The following is a 22379-nucleotide window of genomic DNA, read 5'->3' as shown; positions in this document are numbered from 1 at the left end:
AGTACGACTTCACCCTCAGACCTCGAGTTGCTACTTATAGTCCAACCGTTCTCCAATCGACCTACTTAGCATGATATAACCTACAGCATGATATAACCTATATAACATACATTCTGGCCAATATAGCTCGATTGAATTATCACGATAGGCAAGCCCGACCACCACATCAAGGTAGCAGCTACAGTCGGTCAGGTGCATCTACTCTTTGTGTTCTCCCAGATTCTTATCTTCTGAATTCTCCTTGTCTCTTTTTTCTTCCCTTTGCAAATTTATTTTACTGGATTATACTCCTTGAATAACATCTTCAAACCTTAATCTTTCCGATTACTGCTTAAACTCTTACTACCTCTACAACTACGGGATTCGAATCGAAAACTGCATCTCTGTGCTTATGTGATATGGCAACTTGAACTGATGTACATACGTACAAAGTTCTACATTGTTACAGACTTATTTACTAAATACATTAATATTGACCTTGTAATTGAAATAAGCTACTTTTGAAACTATTCTTTAAGTATTCAGTAGATCTACTTTTAAACAATGTTGAATACAACCTTACATTTGACGCGTTAAATGTTACTACTATATCTTTTACTGTTCATCAATTACAATACATTAAGGATGCGTAAAATAGATTAAGAAGAATTACCGGGTGAGGAACAGGTGAAACTATTTTCTTATGTTTTCTGATCGCATAGCATAAACAGTAAATCGTGTACTGGTAGACTTATTTTTAACGTACGTCAAGAGAAAAACCACAACAAGATGGTTTTTATCCCATGATATACTTCAATGACATCTATAATTTAAGCCAATCATGAACAAAAAATTAAAAGTGATTTAGTAGTTAGGTTCATGAGTCAATTGAAGCTAGACCACCATGGAAAACCTAGAAGCACTGGATGGTAGTTTCATCTTAGTATGTGACTACCCAGCATGGCGCATCCACGATCCCGCCTCCCGAGATTCGAACCAAGGACCCGTCGGTTTTGTGCGCGATCGCTTAACCTCTAAGCCACTGAGCCGGCATCCAACGGTGTTAATATCACTGAAAGCAATTGTGGACGGTAGCTCAATTTCGTGAATTGGTTGAAGTTATACATCAAGACTGTTGGATGCCGGCCGGTTCAGTGGTCTATAGGTTAAGCAACCAGGCGTGAAACCGATAGGTCCTGGGTTCAAATCTTGTGAGGCGAGATAGCGGACGAGCACTACTGAGGAGTCTCACACCAGGACGAAACGGCCGTCCAGTACATCCAAGTTTTCCATGGTAGTCTAGTTTCAATTGATTCGTGAACTTAACTATTGAAATTACTAATAATATCCACAAAACCCCCCTTTCTAATCATGAAAAGTAAATTCATAGAAAGAGAAATAACGTAAAAATCTATTCATTTTTCTACAGAAATTATTTAATAGAATATAAGCTTAAAAGTACATTGTAAAACTGATACAATCAACTGTGATATACAAAAAAGAGAAAAAGAATTTTTTTAATTTTGTTTTTCTACATAAACAAAGTACTAGGCTGTTTCACTTTGTATATACTTTTGGTGACGAATGTAATATTGATACTTCAACTATGATTTACAATAATTAATCTTGATCTTCATGCGGTATTTCAATTTGTTTCTTTTCTGATTTGTCTTCCATCGGCTACAACGTAAATAAAGAATAGGGAAAACTTAAAAAATATCCCAAATATTCTATAGAATGAAAGTTATTAGTAATAAAATAAACCATGTATTTGAAATAAAATGAAATTAAACCATCTTTAGTGGCCTATACTCCTCTATGAAGGGTAACAGGCGTAAGTACTTATTTACTTACTTACTTACGCTTGTTACTCTTAATGGAGCATAGGCCGCCGACCAGCATTCTCCAACCCACTCTGTCCTGGGCCTTCTTTTCTAGTTCCATCCAATTCTTGTTCATTTTTCTCCATTTCCCGACGTAATGTGTTCTTTGGTCTTCCTCTTTTCCTTTGGCCTTGAGGATTCCATGTAAGTATGTAAGTATGTAAGTAATATCATCTCTAATATCATCATATACTAGTTTGAGAAAATTTGATTTTAAACTAATCGGTAATGAAACGTATAGTAGTAATGTAGTGATCGAAGACTTGGTGAGGTGAACCAATTACACAATGTCTTCGTAAAATATGAAAATCATATATGAAATACTTTATTTGCACATCATTCATCAATTGTCTCTTACAAACTTCATCGTTCCTAAATTCCTGTTTCTATTACAACTACTCTATTTTCATACTCTTCAATTCAATTTTCTCAACCTTCTGTCGTCAGTCATTCTACTTCTGATTGATGCTACATACTACTTATGTCTACAGTAATCACAGTGATAAAAATACTGATTATTCTTAAAAAGCCACAACGTTTATGCACATTCATTATTTGGTCACAAAAGGAATAAGACGTTCATAGACCTTTAGTATAAATCTAACATTTTTTTAACTAAATAGTTATACATTCACATCCTACATTTGATTGTATGAACTCTCAAATGTCATTAGTCTAATTTACATCCCTGTCATAATTACATTTAGTGGAAATTTGCAGACTTTCTTAAAAGCTTACTTATGATACCTTAACACATTTCACTCAGTTATTGTTTTTTCTTTAAAGCTAAACTACTCACCGATTTGTATGAGTGGATTATACGATACCAAGAATACAATGCTGCTTTAATCCACTAACCAACAATTACATTCAAGATACTTGTAAAATCAATGATTCCATTGAGAACTAGTGATCTAGATTTACGACCTTTTTTATGACAATAAGTATCAGAAGAATACAAGTAACATTATGACGAATTTAATCTGTGTTTTACTTCTATGAATTCTATGATTCTTTCAAAAATGTTGATTCTTATCCAAGATCCAATAGTTATTTTGCTAAACATAAATTTGACAAATATTCTATTCACTGTAATCCGGTGAAGTCCGCTAGCATTATGTAGAATACAAAGTAAGCTATTAAACCCGCAGTGAAATATAATAGGCGCATTTCGTCCTAACACTAGGATACAGGTACATTCAGCTGACGAGTTCCAAATAAGAAGAAATGAGCGTCTTGGATTCCAATCCTACCCACTGTCCAATTTTATTTAAGAAGTCTGGCCTAATGACAATTAGGATTCACATATACACAAACAGACTTATCAAAATTCAGTCCTTAACACTAATGAATGGGAGATTCAATACCTTAAAAATAAAATGAAATGAGTTAGTTTTCGTTTCATATAAGATATAATCATTGGAATATTTATAAGCAGATTTCTAAAGACATGATTTTATACTCGTTTTCAGTAGTCACAGTTGGCAAAAAATGGTTTTCTAGTAGCGTCAGCTTTATTTAATCCTCGATTTTCCGTATTTAAACATATTTTATAAAGTTATAAACATTGAAAGTGTTGTTAAAACGGTATGTTGTTGTACACATCGTCGTGCAGTAGAGAGTATTTTTATTTAACATCTGATAATCATGAAACAGTAATTTAAATGAGACTAGAAGTGTTGAAGTGTTTTTATACACCAGATGATTCATTTATGCACAAATACTTTCACAATAATACAAAAGTTAGATTTATTTATTAAACTTAAGTATTGTAATAAGCTAATAGTGAAATCCAGGATGTGTGTATCACCATATTTGGGACTCACTAGCTGGATGTACCTGCATCTCAGAGTTGATGTTCTTTCCAGGACTCGAACCCAATACCATTCCTTTCAAACACTGTTGCACTATCCACTTAGCTACTGAGTCTATTATCTACTGGATGCACACATACCAATAATAGACGATTCAATTACAGTCCTAAGCGTCAATTGGAATATTCAAGCAACTATTATAGGGTGAATTAAGTAGTTTCGTTCTTGATTTTGTGTTACAACATACTACTAACTATTATTAAGTCCTGTGCAACTTTTTACAGGTTATTTGATGTTACAAATATTAATTTTCATAATTAACATCATTAACTAATTTTGTTTAGATCGACACTGAAAACCAGGAAGGACTAGATTGGTATACTTTTCTGATATGGGACTCCTCATCACTACATATCCAGTATGTTATTTCAGTGAACTCAGTAATTTAGATTCGTCTATCCTATTTTTTTGATTCATATGCTCATTCGTTTATTTTGTATGTATGTGTAGAAAGTTAATAATAAATATATTTTTGTTATATCTCAATGAGTAGGAAAATTGTATTTCTGACGTTTCGTGACTTAATTAAAGCCACTTCTTCAGAGTAAATAAATAACCGAAAGTAACACAAGTTTAGGTAGTACAATTGTACCACAGATTTGTTTATTATTTTGTTGAACTTTTAGAATAGAAGTAAATTAATACAAAAAATAATGTTATTTGTCCATTCTAATTAGAGTTTTAAAGTAAATTCTGATAGAGTTTTGATGTACGGACCTTTTTGTACATTGATATGAAGTACAATAAAATATTTAGATGATATTGTTATATTTCGACGAGTATAATAAACAGTAACTGTTGGGATCTATTTCTGGATCAATACTATACATATATTTTCATTGTGTAATTGTTAAGTAACTAAACTATTCATGTTTGCGTTTTTCATATTATAAGCTTCATTTTGACTTATAAACTATCATTATACTATTTACCATTCTTAAGTTATGTCTAGTCTATTAATTACAGTCTTCCACATTCACAGCCACTTTTGGCTAGAACTTGTACAAATGTTATTTTCTATTTTATGGTATGCTGTGGTCTGTTTGGTTTGTATATAAATTCAGTATGTTTGTAATACATGATTTATATCGCGGAGGCTGAGATTTATGTTCTGGACTTGACAGGCAAGGAAAATAATCAATCGGGACTTTAGGCTGCTTGCACAGGTTTATGAGTCATTTGTTGGTTGTATAAGTCCGCATATCTAAATTTGTCAATCGTATTCGTGGTGATCATCTAAGCTATGGACATAACAGATATTTTAAACAGCTTTACTTTCTAGTATATTGAAGTAAAAAATATATTCAACAGACCTATGATCAAGATTTATTCTACACGTTGATAATTCCAGTTGTAAGATTAGTCATCTGAATTAGGTAGTTAGTGCGAATTCAAAAAAGGTGCTTAACATAAGTTTATTCTGCTTGATATTTGATAATAAAAACATTATGCTGCCTTAATAACTGATTGTTTAGCATTTCTAACCGTTGTATAAAGTCACAATTTTTGTGACAGTGTTGTTTCAATGTTTCTGGATTACTTTATTCAATGTCATCTAATACCATGCAGTATGTAAAACAAACTACTAACATTCTGAATAATTTAAAATAACTGTCTTTAATGCCAAAAGATTAGGTAACATAATAATTATCAATAAAAGTTTGTGAAGATTGTTGACATTTGATTGATTTCATGAATGGATCATTATTGAAGGAGTCCCATACTAGGATGAATCGATTGTCCAGTGCTTCCATATTTTCAATGCTGATCCAATATTGATCCATTCATGTTATCAATCTAAACATAATAATTATTAACAATTATTAATGTAAAATTGAAAATCATTTAGATCTATGTAACCTGGTGGTATTAACTTGCCTGATTTTCTACTACATCAGCTTGAACAGTATGAGTAGTTAAACATATATCATTGTTATTTATAGTGCTAGGTTCTTTTTCTGGTTGCATCAATAAAAATGGTACGTGGACAGAAAAACGACTAGAAGAAAAATAAATTCCATTTAAAACATAATTGAAATCATTACTGATATAGTCATTAAGAGTAGTATCAATATTTCTCAATAAATTAATATAAGTGAAATCAAACGGATTCCTTGCTTAGTTAATGTATAATATTACTATATTAATATATACTATCGTAATAGATTGCCAAATGAAATCTCAATGGAAACTTCAATCACAGTATTTAGGCACATTTAATCATCAATCTCTGCATGTCGTTAATTCCAACGTTAACCAATAATTAGAATATAAACAAGTTGTCAATGAAAGAAATATCGAAGACCTAATCTTTCAATAGTTATAGACTAATATAAGAAAAACAATTTACAACATTTGACTGAATTCGTCATTTACTATAAACTATTACTGAGATCGCCGACTAAAGGGAAGACACGAGATATCATACTAGAGCTGTAGAGACCTTATCGATTGAAATAAAACGAGTCGAATTTTTCACGGTGAAGACGACCTTTGACCGACGCTAAAGTGACGTTGAGAGTGTTCACCTAATAACAAGGGCCAAACGAGGGTTATAGACCAATGTGAGGAATCAGAATTATGATTTACAGTTGATAGTTAATGTTAGGAGTTAGGTTAAGTGTTTCCATCACGAACTAACATCAGCTATAATGCCAAAACTCTATTTAGCCAAATGAATGAATGAATTTCGTGCCAAAATCCAAGACCTGTTATTTTATATTTGATTGGTTCATCCATAAATTATAGTTTCACCATTTTCACTTGTAAATCTTATTCTAACTACTTCAAAAAAATCAAAATTATGGAAGACGATGTCACAAAAACCACACTTCACTATTCAGTTTCATTCAATGAACTTAATTTATGATGTGAATGTAAATCGTCCGTGGTAAAAACCTTTGAAGTTATTATCTGTGATGATGTGCATGTACTTTATATTTACATCTAGTTATCATGGTTAGGATCAAATAAGTCGTTGTGACAGACTATAAGGCTTGAGCTATAGTACCTTTTGACACATTATAATTATTTAAATTCATTAACAGAGATTCGCAATACTTTGATTTAATACCTAAAGTATTTATTTGATAGTTATTGACTTAAATTGTAAACCAAAGGTTACTTTTAAGAGTTTGTATGATCCTACTGCTAAGATTGAGAATCCCGTTTGATCGATCTTAATGGGTCAATGTACTCAGAGAGAGAGAATAACTCTGAATTGCTGACAGTATACTTTAGTACTAAGAAAGTTAATGGCTATATATATAAACAGTAACCTAGTGAAAAAGACATTGGGATTTGAATCTCCATATTATTGTCAACACTGCGATGCCGACAAGAACAACTAATGAATGTTAGACATAAGGAAACATAAGTCATGAATTTCACTGTTAGTTACAAACCAAAAAATAATCGTTAAACCAAAAGCCTTAAATCTCATTTCTAATTTTTTTGGTTCAACGTAAAGTTTGAAAGTTTTGGTAAATTTCACAGGTATCGTTTATAGGTTTCTGTTGTGTAGACGGGACCCAAAGTTGATTGGTCGACATTTCGGATAGTCTGTTGAATAATCTGTGAAATCCCACAAATTTTCACAAATCTCTTGTAATAATTTTGTATCTAAATAAACCATTTAATCAAATGTATAATAAGATGATAATAAATAAAGATTATAACACTAATAAATGAATTACCTGATCCCTACCCAACATCTAACACGAACAAAGTATGATATAACAACTCCATGTAATTCTTTATTCGCTTTGATTGCCGTTTCCGTAGATCTAGAAAAAAGAACGATGATGGAATCATAGGCAAAGGTATCAAAAAGATAAAAGTTATGGGCTGATACCTTTTAAATGTCTTGATTATTTATAAACTGACGTATGAATTGGATACTATATAATCCTTGAATAAAGTTTATGACGAATATCAGTAAACTTAAGATATGATGTTGATTAGGTTATTAGGGGCAGTCTATAGGAAACCGTAGATTAGGGTGTCTGAATACTCAGTATTCATCAGTAAGGCATATCATGAAGTAACTGATGCTCCCATATCACCTAGCTTCACAATTTGAGACTTCAACCTTCAGCTCTTTGGGGTGTAACGGACTTCGTGTATGACTTAGATATTAATGACTTACTGACCACTGAGTAATGATTGATTTAATGTTTATACAATTCTCAAGGTGCTCGTTGAATTCTGACAATCATCAGGAGGAAAACTTTTCAGTCGAATAAATGTAACAAGAAGTTAGATTGTTTCAGAGCTTTTAGTGAGGATTTTTCGTCACTACTGTGGTAAAGTTATGTCTGTAATAGTGGGGGAGTGAGGGCTAATAAATAATACATAGATTACTATTGATAAAAGACAGACAATTGTTAAAATATTTACAGCTTTGTGTATTTTGGTGCTTACATTCGTAGCCAGCTATAAAAAATCAGTAACAATTATTTTATGGTAGTGCTGCCACTAGTTTTACAGATCAGAGATCAGTTACTTAGAATGTCAGTCAAATCAACAATAATAAAAGTACCGATAACTAACAAGTAAATAATAATTGAATTCATGAGTTGATTTAAGCTTGATCACCACTGAAAACATGGAGGCACTGGTAAAATTACTAAAATCTCCACAAACCCCCATTCTAATAGTAATCATGGGCTCACTATTTACCAGCTTCAAGCTTAAACTCCTGGAATTCCAGTGAGAAGACATGATTAGTGGTGTTCAATCCGTATCTGGCGGAGACAGTTATCCACCTCAGAAAATAGATGAAGGTTTGTGAAAGATCAAGGATCAATTGAGGTTAGATATTAACGCCTCTGGACACCGTTTCAGTAGTCTAGGTTTTAAGCGTTCTCGCACGAGACCAAAGGTCCCGGGTTCAAGTCCCACATGTGAGATCGTGGATGCTCACCGCTGAGAAGTATCATATTAGGATGAAATGGTCATTTAGTTCTACCAGATTTCTGATGGTGGTTTACCATAAATCGATTCATGAATCAAACTGTTGAAATAGTTACAATATCCACAAATCCCCATTCTGAAAATAAATCATAATAAATCTTTTAACTCATAGATTCATTTGCAATGTTACGTTCACTGAATTGGACAATTTAATTCCGAATCCTTTATTATTATTCTGGACTGATACTACCTACGTAGTTAGGTGATGACGGCCAAATCATATCGTGAATTAACCCTCCTTCAAAATATAGACTAATGGAATTGTCTACAGGCACTGTATTTATTGCCTAACCTATATATCATTAAGAGGAGTTGTGTAGATTTTGATAATTTTAACAGTTGAATTCATGAGTCAATCTAAGCTAGACCACCAGTGAAAACCTAGAAGCACTGGATGGTCGTTTTATCCTATCATAGAACACCTCAGAAGTAAGCATCCACGATCCTTCATACGAGACTCGAAACCAGGACTTCCGGTTTCGCGCACAAACACTTAGTCACTAGACCACTAATTCAGCATCCAATGGTGTTAATGTTCAACTTTAATCGGTGTTGCTTAACGCCGTAGTGTTTGGACATATACAAAATTAAGAATAAACAACTGTTTAGCACATTCTTTAACGGTTATTCTGTCCAAGTGAGTTTGTAGTGAAAAATTATCGTTAAATCCATTTATAAATGATCATTTCCTATGACATTTTTCTTAAATGCTACGAATAGGATTACTTGGTGAAAAGATACTTTATCTTCATTTAATCTTGGAATTTACCTTGTAACGGCAAATGAATCCCCAAAATCAATAGCTCTGTAAATTTTCAACATTGGATGCTGACCACATTAGTTTTAGTGAACTCACCTAGATGAAGGCGCTCGGTCATATATCCTCACCAGATCGCTAGTGGGAACGCCATGCTCAACTTACCCTGCAACTGCTAGCCTGTTTAGATCAGTCGATTCTCGATATACTGATAGTCTATCAAATATATCTTTGAACCTCCTCGCTTCTGACTTTTGATTCCACTAGATGAGCACAATTCATAGTAGAAGGTGTCACTGGTTAAAGCGTTATCGAACTCCGATTACCTGTGGCATCTTTAACCTCTTATAAGTCAATGTTTGAAGTAATCAATGTTTTTATCAACTTTTTCTGAAAGGTTCTTATATTATAAGTCTATAAAAAATTGTATTACGATAATTGACTTAGGGTATATATTAAAATCTTGATTATATCAGTTAGCATTCAACTATGAAAATGGCAAGATTTATAACATTTACTATTAGAATATCTACATGAAATTTATGATTAGTACATCTAAAAGGTCACATACTAATGAAATAACATTACGTGGATATGTTAGTGTAATTGTATTATTAAGAAACACTTTTGTTGTGTGATAAGTTATAAATAGTATAGGAAATTCATATGAATATATTATAGAAAATGGGACAAACATTCTATTACGGTCATTGTAATAATAGTAATTGCTTATAATTTGACAACTAACAGTTTTCTATATGAAAAAGAGGTTAAAAAGGTAGAAATTATCGATTAAGGTAGAAGTTCTTTTTTAATATGTTGAGAGTTGAAGTAACCAATTCGATTAGTCAATGGAATAACCTTAATGTGAATTAAGACAAACAAAGTGAATGAATGCACCGGTTTTCGACATATAAGTCAAATTCATTAAAGTTTGTGTACTTGATTTTAAATTACCTTCATTAAAAGTTTCTCTAAAAATCGTACTCTCATATTTCGAAAGGTCATAGATAATGTCGTGAATAGGTTTTAACGAAGTATGAAACAGCACTCCATTTATTTTGTTTGATGAAATAGAGTCACTAATTATGTATTCGAAAACTTCAGGTACTTAGAGTAGTTGGTGTATTGATGTAATGATTCATGTGAAATAGTAAGATAAAAATAGTTCATATACAAAAAGTTTGGAAGATAATTATCCATTTGATGAATATGTAGAAAGTGAAGGAGAAAAATTGAAGATAATCATAACAGTACAAAGTTGTGGAGATGATTGATTTTCATGGAAACCATAGACCGGTCAAAGACAATCGAAGGTGGTCGTGCTGTATCGCGGGTTGATTGAAGTTAGACATTAACGCCGTTCAATGCTAGCTCAATGGCCTAGAGGTTAAGTGTTTGCTCTCGAAACTGAAAGTCCTTGGTTCGATCCTCGTGTGCACAGTTACGAGTGTGCACTGTTGAGGAGTGCAATGCTAGGACGACATGGCTATCCATTCCTTTCATGTTTTTAGTAGTGGTCTGAAATTGGTCGGTTTACAATCTCTATGTAATCATAATAACTGAGTATTAAGTATGAAAATTAAAAAGTTAGGACCACGATAATGAAAGAATAATCATGGTGCTTTAAAACATAAATTTCAGGCTTGATTTAAAGAACCTATCAGGCTTATGCAGTACAAAGTATTTGATTCCTACTTCTTTAGAATTGATTCGTTTATTGTATGGAGTGTTCTGGTGTGGCAATGTAAGATTTTCTGTTATAGAGGTTAGGATCGGTTTGTATTGTAATTTTGATCGTTTATATTTACAAACGCAGTCAATGATAACTTTTTCGTTTTCCAAATGGTTGAACTTGACCAACTTAGGTTTCTCATATGAAATTAACTTGAGTTCATTTCTATATAGAAACCTTGATAAAGGGATATTTAAAAGTCCCAGACTAAAATGAAACAACTATTTATTGTCCCCTAGTTTTAATGGTTAGCGTTAGAGAACTATTACAACCACCATCAAGAAGGTACAGGTATTTATAAATAGTTGTCTACGCAACATAATCAACATCCATTGACCGGATACCATCAGTAACAGCCTACAGTGAGATAGAATAAACAAGCTTCCAGCTGAAGAGGAAATTAGGAAAAGACGATGGAAATGAATAGGACATACATTACAAAAATCATCAAACTGCATCACAAGACAGGCGCTAACTTGGAATCCTGAAGGGAAGCGGAAAAGAGGAAGTCCAAAGAACAGATTACATCGGAAAATAGAAGCATATATGAAAACGATGAATAAAATATAAAAAGAGCTAGAAAGGATTGCCCAGGAACGCGTTGGATGGAGAATGTTGGTGAGCGACCTATGCTCCTTCATGAGGAGTAACAGGCGTAAGTAAGTAAGTAAATAAATTTTATTAATTCTTCAAATCCTGTCAGTTCAAGATGAAAAATTACTTCAAACTGTATATTAAATTAAAATCTGAAAGATACTTTTTTTAATTATAAATTTTAGCTTACTCTTCAGTGTTTTTATAAATATTTTGCATTGTTTCTAGACATTCACTTAAATCTGAAGATAATTTCAATATTGTTGATGAAGCCAACCAATTTTTCTCTTGTTTAATATAACCTTCTAAAGCAACACCCTGTTTTGCTAAGGCATCAGTAAAACTGGTATCTAATGATATTGTATACTTCCATTGTTGTTCACCAGCTTGAGGTAGATTCTCTCTATATAAATAGAATATCAAATGAAATAATAGTAAGTAAAGTGTACTATATTGATTAAAAGACTGTTTAATTTATCTTATAAAACAAGAAATATACATAATGGTACTTGAAATTACAGTTTGTTGTCTAAGAGGTTGGTTGATTTAATCATAAAGAGAAGTATGATAATGGTAGATAACACAATAATCCACTTCAGCAGATTGAAGAGTTGAATAAACAAAAGTGATATTGTTCAAACAAAGATTACTTATCATTTATTTAAAACCAATAATAGTGTATTGCTTTGATTTGAATACTGAAAATCACTCGGCATTATGTACTTTTTTGAATAATAGTATTAGGATAGTAAAACTGTTTTTTTTTTTTTTTTTTTTTTTTTTAATTTTTTATATTTTTGAGTTTTGGTTAATTATATTTTTTTTTTTTAGTGTGGTTGTGTTTTGTTGGTGGATGAAAAAATAATTATTATTTTTAAGAAGTTATATTTTTTTTAAAATTTTTAAAAAAAAAAAAAAAGCGTGTATTGAATTCCACTGCTAGCCATTATCCATCTTTGCTTATTATGCTTGTGAATTAAGGCAATATCGAGGCAATACACACAATATGCACATATGTTAATAAGAGACTGATCAAATGGAGTCCTAAATAGCAGTGGAAAGATTCAAGTAAACAATATCAAGTGAATTTATATTTATATGTACGTTTCCTGAAGATGGCAAACGTTTTTCTGACTAATATATAAGAAAACGCATGTATATGAATAGATATACGATCTTATATCGTTTAGACGATTGATATACCAAAATGGAAAGATATAAAATCTTTCGATATTTTCCAAAGTCTACCTGTTTTGTTACGTAATCTGGTCGGTGTTATTTTGGATTATTTTATCAATATTTCATAACTATAAATGAAATGACAAGGTAGTGAGCAGTGGAGTTCAATCGGGTCTGTCGTGAGATACTAACTCACTGAAGATAATGGTGAATGTGTCGCTCAATTTAGCGGATTAGTTAAAGTTAGACATTAACACCTTTGGATGCCGGTCGGCTCAGTGGTCGAATCCGCGAGGTGTCGTGCGACTGCTGAGGAGTTCCACAATAGGACGAAACGGCTGTCTAGTGCTTCCGGGTTTTCCATGATGACGTAGCTTCAAATGACTCATGAATTCAACCAATAAATTAATATAATATCCACGAAACCCCTCTCTGATTATAAACAAAATTAAATTAAATTAAATTAAATTGGTATCATGAATGGACAAATGTTAGACTACTATTGAAAAACTGGAAGCACTGGAAGGCCATTTCATCCCAGTATGGGACTACTCAGCAGTACGCATCCACGATCCCGCACGCGGCGTTCGAATTCCGGACCTTCGGTCTCGCGCACGAACGATTAATCCCTAGATCACTGAGACAGCTGGCATCCAATGGTGTTAATTTCTAACTTCAACCAATCCACGATATAGCGCCACCATTTATCATTGTTTTCAGTGAGTAACTGCCTCATACCCGACACGGCTGAACTCCACTGGTGACGGCTTCTCACTAAAACCCCATGAAATTCATTCTGAAACCATTCACTAGTGAATACATAGTTATCGGTATAGAGTTGTGGATATTGTTAAGTTTAAATTAGTCTCATGAATTGATCAATATTAGATCATCATTCAAAACCTGAAAGTGCGCTAGACCGAATCCCTAGATCAATCACTAGGTCGAATTCCACATATGGGATTGTGGATGTGCCCTTTTGAAGAGCCCCACGATAGGACGAAACATCCGTCTACTGCTTCCAAACTTTCAATGATAGTCTATTGTTGACCCACCCATCCATCCATCCATCCATCATATCGATCGAATTTCAACAATCTCTACAAACTCTATACTGATAATGATCATCATTTTACGTTTAAATGGATGTGTTTTCTTTTTTTAAAACAAGAAATATTCACTTTTTTAATTTTAATTATCATGCAATCAGTTAATCATAATACAATTCAATAGTATTTGTTAAGAAAGTTTCATTTAGTTATTGAACAATGAGTAATTCATTTTTAATTGATTGACATGATGAATTAAAAATTACATTAAATAAATCAGTTATTTTCAGAAAGGGTTTATGGAGATTTTGGAAATTTCACAGATTGAAATCATAAGTCAATTGAAGTTAGACCACCATGGAAAACCTGGAAGCACTGGACGGCCGTTTCGTTCTAGTATGGGACTCCTCAGCAGCGCACATCTACGGTCCCGCACCCCGCGAGTTTCGAACCCAGGACCTATCGGTCTCTGTGAAATTTCTAAAATGTCCACAAACCCCTTCTGATAATAATCACCTGCTCACTAGTGACTGACTTCAAGAGATACTCCTGGAGTTCTAGTGAGAAGCCGTTACCAGTGGAGTTCAACTAGGTCTGTTGTGAGATAAGAACTCACTGAAGACAATGGTGTATGGTGGCGCAACTTCATGGATTGGTTGAAGTTAGACATTAACACTGTTGGATGCCGGCTCGGTGGTCTAGTTGGTTAAGCGCCTGGCGTGAGACTGATTTTATTTATTTATTTATTTCAACACGTAAATATTGGTACAAGAGGGCACCAAATATATATGCGCCACACCATATTTGTGTGTGTGCTGCGATACTGCCCGGGTGCCCAGACCGAAGAAGGTGGTTTTCTTAGAGGGCCACACCCCGAGCCTTTGACCTAAAGGTATGATCCACAAGGCAGTGGAGCATCGTGAGAAGATGCAGCCCCATGCTAGCCGGTGACCAACGTTTGGTTCATACGCCATTTTTTCCCGCACGATACTGGAGCCCATGTGCACCATTGATTTGGAATCCGGTTAAAGCGCCGGACATTCGATTTTCGTCCTCTCAATTTCGTGAACAACACCCCCGCCACGAGAAGGCAGTGAGTAGGACTTCCCTGGCAGAGGCTATATACGCGTGGCTATGTGAGAGCATTCGAGGATAAGGGAGGGCCGACCCCATTCTCGGCCATACCAGGGCATTTGCGGGCGCGAGACTGGTAGGTTCTGGGTTCGAATCTCACTAGGTGCGGGATCGTGGATGTGCACTGCCGAGGAGTCCCATGCTAGGACGAAACGGCCGTCCAGTGCTTCCAGGTTTTCCATGGTGGTTTAGCTTTAAGTGACTCATGATTTCAATCTGTGAAATCAGTTACTTATTAAAATTAATAAATTTTTCATAAATGAGAATAAAAGTGAGAGGAGAACATATATAGATGTGGTATGAGCTACTTATATACACATAAGTAATATATAATGATAGTCAAGAATAGAATGTATTTCAGTAGAAGATCAAAAAGGAAACAACGGGAATGGAAATGAATTGGTGTAAAAATGTGGGAACAATGAAATTAGAGATGATGGATTGATATTTGTAAGAGGAACAATTAAGTTTGAGACAATGGATTGATATTTTAACTGTATGGTTCTCAGATTTTACTAAGATGTTCTGTAATTCGATTGCTACCGCTCGTGTTCTTGTTCACTACATAGAGATTGTTGTGATTTAATTTAAAACGAATGGAATCAATTTTCATATTTTTTTTAAGAGAATAATACAAATGAATAGAAGTAATCATTATGAATATTAGCCATTCATTTAAATAATGAAATGAAAACAAAGAAAGGAAACACTTGATAAAGTTTGGTTCTCTGAACTGGACAGTTTGATCGTTATTTTGAACACCATCATCAGAAAAAATTTAAATTAGAAGTGAAATGTCCAATGTTCATCATATATGACTCACAGTTTTTCCTGTAAACCTCGATCTTGATTGGTTATCATCAACCTTCAACCTGTCATTGCTTACTTTGCAAAAAACACTACATAGGACAAAGCGGACCTCCTCTTCATTTTCGCCTGTATGAACATCAATTAGTGGTCAAACGCCATGGCACATCTTCATTTATATCAATGTATGTGGACTAGTGTGGACGCAAATTCGACTGGAAGAATATTGAGATCTTGGATAAAGACAATTATAAAAACACCAGAGAATTTCTAGAAGCTTGACCCTCGGTCAACCAGCAATCAACAAACACATTGAAATCGATGCCATTTATCGACCGATCGGAAAAATTATGGACAAATATAAGACGAAAAATTAGCTCATTTGGGAATACAACAAAAATAATGAAGTAAACAATGACAGGTTTAAGGTCAACAATAACCAATCAACATTGAGGTCTACAGGACAAGCTGTGAACCACATGTGGAGAAATTCGGACGCTTCACTTCTATCTGAAGTTTGCTCTGATGATGTCGCGCAGAATAATGATGAAAACCCCACCACCAAACCATCTAATTCAAAGAACAAAACTCCATCAAAATCATCCACCTGAGCTAGAAATCTTCTCCACCATCTCAAGGAAAACACTTTCTTATACCAAAAAACTAAAATTCATTGAAGTGTATATAAAAATTAATAAATGTGATAAACTAAGTAATCTAATTTATACGAATATTCGTCAAGATTAGAACGAATAGTTTGACAGTAATTGAGCGCCGAGTATAGAGAAGCCATTATATGTGAAAATTATATTTGAAATATTCTCAGCGATTGAAATATAACTAATTCCAACGTTTCGTCCAGCTAACTTGTCTGGACTTCTTTAGGGTAATAATCAAAATCAAAATTATCAAAGACATATATAGCTTTTTTAACAATCAGGATTATACTGTGTTAAACCAATCATATTTGGATGTTGATTTTGTAAAATAGGATAAAATGAGTCAGTTAACTACAAATCATGTGAAGAATTCAACTACATGGAAATACTTGGTAAACATTTACTTAACTGAGTAACAAATCGTATGTGTGTGAGTGTGTGTGTATGTATGTATGTGTGAGAGATTGATATGAAGGAATAAATAAAGTTCAAGTTCAAGGATGAAAAATTGATAATGAAACGTCGATGTACATGTCAAAACATAAATTGTATTGTTTAAAATACTCATTGAGTTCTTTCAATAATAATAACGAAGCATGTGATATTAAAAAACAGGTTTAAACAAGAGATAGGTTCCAAATTTACTTGTCAAACGAAATTTGCCAAGTAGTTGCCAGTTGAATACCATCTTTTCGGTTCAGGCTGTTCTTGTTCGCCCATATATGCAGCGCTTCTGCTGTCAATATTTCTTTATGGGTGTTAAAACCTTTTTGAATTATTTTGGTCCCTTCAAAATTAATCTTGTGCCCTGTTTCTAACGCATGTAACGCTATCGCTGACTTATTTTCAAGTTTCTTTAAATCGACCGAGGATTTTGGAACATTTTTCAAGCATTGTTTGTGTTCCTTCAATCTTACATTCAATTGCCTGGATATTTCTCCAACATAGGTAGCATTACAGTCATGACAGTGAATCTCGTACACAATGTTCTGTTGTTCTTCCTTTGCTAATTTGTCCTTAACTTTCACTAATGTCGATCTTAATGTGTTATTTGCTCTAAAATACACACTTATATCATGTTTGTTTAGAATCCGTTTGATTTCTTCTGATGTTTCACTACAGTAAGGTATGACTACGGTGTACTTCCATTCTTTTCGTATACTTTCTAGTTTAGTTTTTCTTTCATTTTTAATAATCTTCTTTAAAAACCTTTTTGGGTAGTTGTTATCCCTAAGAGTAGAAGATGCTTTATTTAATTCGGTTGGTTAGTCTTCCTTGTCTGTAACAATCTTGGTACTTCTGTTCATTAGATTTTTTACTACATTAATTTTCGTGCTCTGTGAATGGGCTGAATTAAAATCCAAGTATCTCTCGGAATGCGTTGATTTTCTGTAAACATTTATTTTCAACTTCTTATTATTGTGTCGACGTTCAACCAAACAATCTAGAAATGCTAGTTTGTGGTCAACTGATTCTAATTCCTTAGTTAGTTTAATGTTTTTAGAAATGCTGTTTGCATTGTTAAATAGTTCTTCCATACCGTCCCGTTTATTGATAATAAAAATATCGTCTACATACCGTAATCATAACTTCGGTGGACATAAACTTTTTGCGATTGCACTAGTTTCTAGGGAATGTATGCATAAATTCTCTACAATCGGAGGAACTGGTGAGCCCATTGCTATACCCTCTTTCTGTCTGTAAAGTTAACCTCGAAATATGAATAAGGTAGATCTTAAACATAATTCTAAGCATTTTATAACCTCTGATGGATCTAATAGGCATCGTAAATTCAAATCTAAATCAGATTCTAAACAATCATTGATAATATCCATAGCTTGACTGATAGGTACATTAGTGAATAAGGAAGATACATCAAAACTTGCCATTATTTCGTCTTCTTCTATATCGATGGTATCAATTAAATTCTTGAATTCCATAGAGTTTTTAATTCCATGATTAATCCGTTTTTCATATGGTTTGAGAATCTTAGCTAAATATTTAGCTCGACTGTAAGTCGGTGAATTTGTATAGTCTACCACTGTTCTTAGTGAAGTATTATTCTTGTGGATCCTGATTGTTAAAAAAGCTATATATGTCTTTGATAATTTTGATTCTGATTATTACCCTAAAGAAGTCCAGACAAGTTAGCTGGACGAAACGTTGGAATTAGTTATATTTCAATCGCTGAGAATATTTCAAATATAATTTTCACATATAATAAGTAATCTAATGTTGTTAGGTGAATGATATAGATAGGAATTTCTAATCATTTTGACATGGTGAAGAAGATTTCTAGCTCACGTGAATGACTTAGGTGGAGTTTTGTTTTCTGAGCTGGATAGTTTGGTTGTGGAGCTTTCATCGCTCCTCTGGACGACATTATCAGCGTAAACTTTAAGTAGGAGTGAGATGTTCAAATTCCTCCACTTATGACTCATAGCTTGTCTTGTAGACCACGATCTTGATTAGTTATTTTTTGAGTCATATGTGGATAACTTCGAACATTTCACTTCTACTTGAATTTCGTGCTGATGATATTGCTCAGAAGAACGATGAAATCTCCACAATCATACCACCCAGCTCAGAGAACAAAACCTTACCTAAATTTCTTATGATCATTTGTGAAATAAAGAATGTTGCTAGAAATAATGTGTGAAATTTTTATCCATACATTTATGGTGGTGTTGTGTTTGGCGAGTTTGATAATTTAATTATTTTGCTTTCATTGTCATTCTGGACAGCATTTACAGACTCCACTTTATGTAGAAGTAAACTTTCTAGTTATTCCACAAGTATGATATCATTTTATTTCAATACTTAGTAACTGTTTTCATTGGCTTTGTTGTCATCATTTTTCTTTGCACTTGTATTGGTCATTTTCGTTGGTTGCCAGTCAGTCAGTTACAACGTAGGACCAGGTACAAATATGCATCGGTCCAAGTTGCCATACCTTGTTAGCACATCAAAATGAACACCGGATTTATAGAAGCAGTTAACTCAGTGGTATTATATATAAAAAATTGCATATAAAGACATGGTAAAGGGAGAAAGAATTAGTTCGTAGAAAGAAAGATATGAAGCCATTTTAATCTCTTAGTTTAAGGAAAGATATAGAGTGTATACACCGACGCCATTGTGTTCGGTTCTGAGCCATGTCACCCAGTCTCCAACCATTGGTTACAATAGTTTGTTGGTTGACTTTTGACTTAATAGATTAAATTTATGTCTATGGGTCTGTTCACTGATAACAGTAGCATGGAAATGCTTTGGCTTTCGTGAAGTTTTCCCTTGAACAAAAATTTTTCTACATTTTTCCTGTCAAATCAATAATCATAGTTGTCGCCAAGAATTGATATTCATTCGGCTTACTATTGACAACAAGTATGAGTAAATTTATTTGAATAAAGATAATTTTTTCTTTGATGTTCAATTGACATTAATTGGACGACAATGGAGAAGACAGGTTTTTTTAAATATTCGCTTAGTATGTTTCATCAGTGTGTGTATATGATGCCATCTGGAACTGAGTCAAGCATCGTCAAGGTTCACTGTATGAGCATACTACATTAAATTCATTGTTTAAATCCACTGCTTTACATTATTAACTATGATCAGTTCATGATATAATAATTATTAGTCAGTATTATCTGTGAGTTACTGATTCACTTCAAATACGTCTATCTTCATTGATCACTTCACATTAAAACTTCAGGATTTATATCCCAAAATTTAGTATATTTTGTTATATGATCAATACTGAATATAGAGAGGTTTTGTGGTGAGTGTCTACACAATGTTTAAATAACTATCATTATAATCTGATAATCGTTGAATACTGAATAAATTATTCAAATATTAATGATTAGTTAGCACAAAGATTCGTCTCTAAGGAACAGTTGACAAGATGATCTAACATGATAGTCTAAATCAAACATCATTTTTATTATACACACATTTAAAACTAATTAGGTAGTAACATAATCAATTATAGAAATCATTCAATGAAATAGTTTCGTTAAAATTAAATTTTATTAGTTTCAATAGTTGAAATCATGGGTCAGTTGAAGCTAGATCATTATGGAAAACCTGAAAGCACTGGAAAGCCGTTTCGTCCCACTGTAGGACTCCTCAGCAGTGCGCATCCACGATCTCGCCCCACAAGATCGAATCCAGGATCTCTCGGTTTAGCGCGCGAACACTTAACCGAGACCAGTAGGTCTTGGGTTCGAATCTCGCGAGGCGTGATCGTGATTGCTTACTGACGAGGAGTCCCACAACAGAACGAAACAACCGTCCAGTGCTTCCGGGCTTTCCATGATGATCTAGCTTCAATTGACTCATGAATCCAACTATTTAAATTACTATAATATCCACGAAACCCCTTCTGATACTAAATTTTTTTGTTAACGTCATTAAGATTAATACAATCTTATAATGAGATAGTGCACATAAAAAATAGCTTACTTGCATAAATGTTCATTTATCGTAGACCGATATGTTCCTTTTGCCAGTAAGTACATTTCAGTAACTTGAACAACTAATTAGAATTTTTTTAAAGAATAAGTAAAACATTAATGACACAAATATTGATTATTCTATCATAGAAAATCATGAAATAATAGAAAATTCGTCGAGTATATAACTTGTGGACGAACCAGTCAGGTATAAGATAACAGATCTCGGATTCTGAAGCGAAATTCACTCATCCATTTGGTCAAATAGTGTTTTGACATTTTAGTTGATGTCAGTTCATGATTAAAAGCCGTAAATCTGATTTCTAACCATAATCATCAACTGTGAATCATAATCTTTATTCTTCAAACTGCTTTATAATCTTCATTTAGCCCTAGTTAGTAGGTAGACACTCTGAAGGACACTTTGGTTGTCCATAAATTTTAGTTTCACCGAAAATTCTTTTCAGAAATATAAATGACCTTTTTAAATAGGAATAATGACTAACCTACATCTATAGATTTTGGGATAAAGATGAAGTTTAAGATTTTCTAGGAAGTAAACTACATTAATAATTAGATATATGAAACTTAAGATATTTAAATAAAACGAAAGTTTGTCATTAATTCTACTGTAAATCTATATTACAAAGATTGGCAAACATCTTTATCAAACTCTTAGCACAAGAATGATGTACACAAACAGGTGAAAATCAGGAGAGAAACTGTCCAATTATTCTGAACAAACAACTGATTATTAAGCAAAGATAGTTGGTGGCTAGCGTTGGGATACAGAATGCGCATTTTGTCCTATTTGGGACTCGCTAGATCCCACAATTGATGTTCACACCGGGACTCGAACCCAGTGCCAGTAGCTTTAAACGCCATCACATTATCCACTTAGCTACTGAGTCCTGATAGTCACCTGCTTGTGCATTGGGGTGAAGTTTAGATTCACTTGGTATTGTTTACTTGTATCTTCTCATTGGTATTTATTGAGTAATTACTAGCACATCAAACAAGTAATTACATTATGAGAGTTTACAGGGAGTCAGAATGTACAAACAACTTTCTCTGCCACCCTCGTATGTAATATCGTCACGTAAATGTACATTACTATTATTACTATTATTATTATTGATAATATTAGGTCTGTTGTTACCATTGTTAATTTTACAATCATATAAGGAATTTCAGTAATACTCAATTTATCCTACAGTTTCTCATTATATCCAAATTATTTCAACACAAGTTTTAATCTAAAGTTATATGTAATTTAAAATGTTTCATTCCCTTGAACT

General features: G+C 33.3%; 1 protein-coding gene across 1 annotated transcript in view; it reads right to left on the bottom strand.

Moving 5' to 3' along the window:
• Positions 1-1397: 1397 nt before the first annotated feature.
• Positions 1398-22379, bottom strand: part of ARRB1_5 (Beta-arrestin-1) — a 172992-nt gene continuing 152010 nt past the window's right edge. The window contains exons 9-13 of the mRNA XM_051218375.1: positions 21092-21164; positions 11987-12199; positions 7432-7521; positions 5615-5735; positions 1398-1659 (exon numbers count right to left, since the gene is read on the bottom strand). Coding sequence (XP_051073043.1) covers positions 1600-1659; positions 5615-5735; positions 7432-7521; positions 11987-12199; positions 21092-21164 — 557 coding nt within the window. The 3' untranslated portion in view covers positions 1398-1599. The remainder of the gene's footprint in view (positions 1660-5614; positions 5736-7431; positions 7522-11986; positions 12200-21091; positions 21165-22379) is intronic.

Source organism: Schistosoma haematobium, chromosome 1, assembly GCF_000699445.3.
Source record: "Schistosoma haematobium chromosome 1, whole genome shotgun sequence".
In the NCBI taxonomy this organism is placed as follows: Eukaryota; Metazoa; Platyhelminthes; class Trematoda; order Strigeidida; family Schistosomatidae; genus Schistosoma; species Schistosoma haematobium.
The sequence above is the reverse complement of the archived record's forward strand: the minus strand, read 5'-3'. Positions and strand labels throughout refer to the sequence as shown.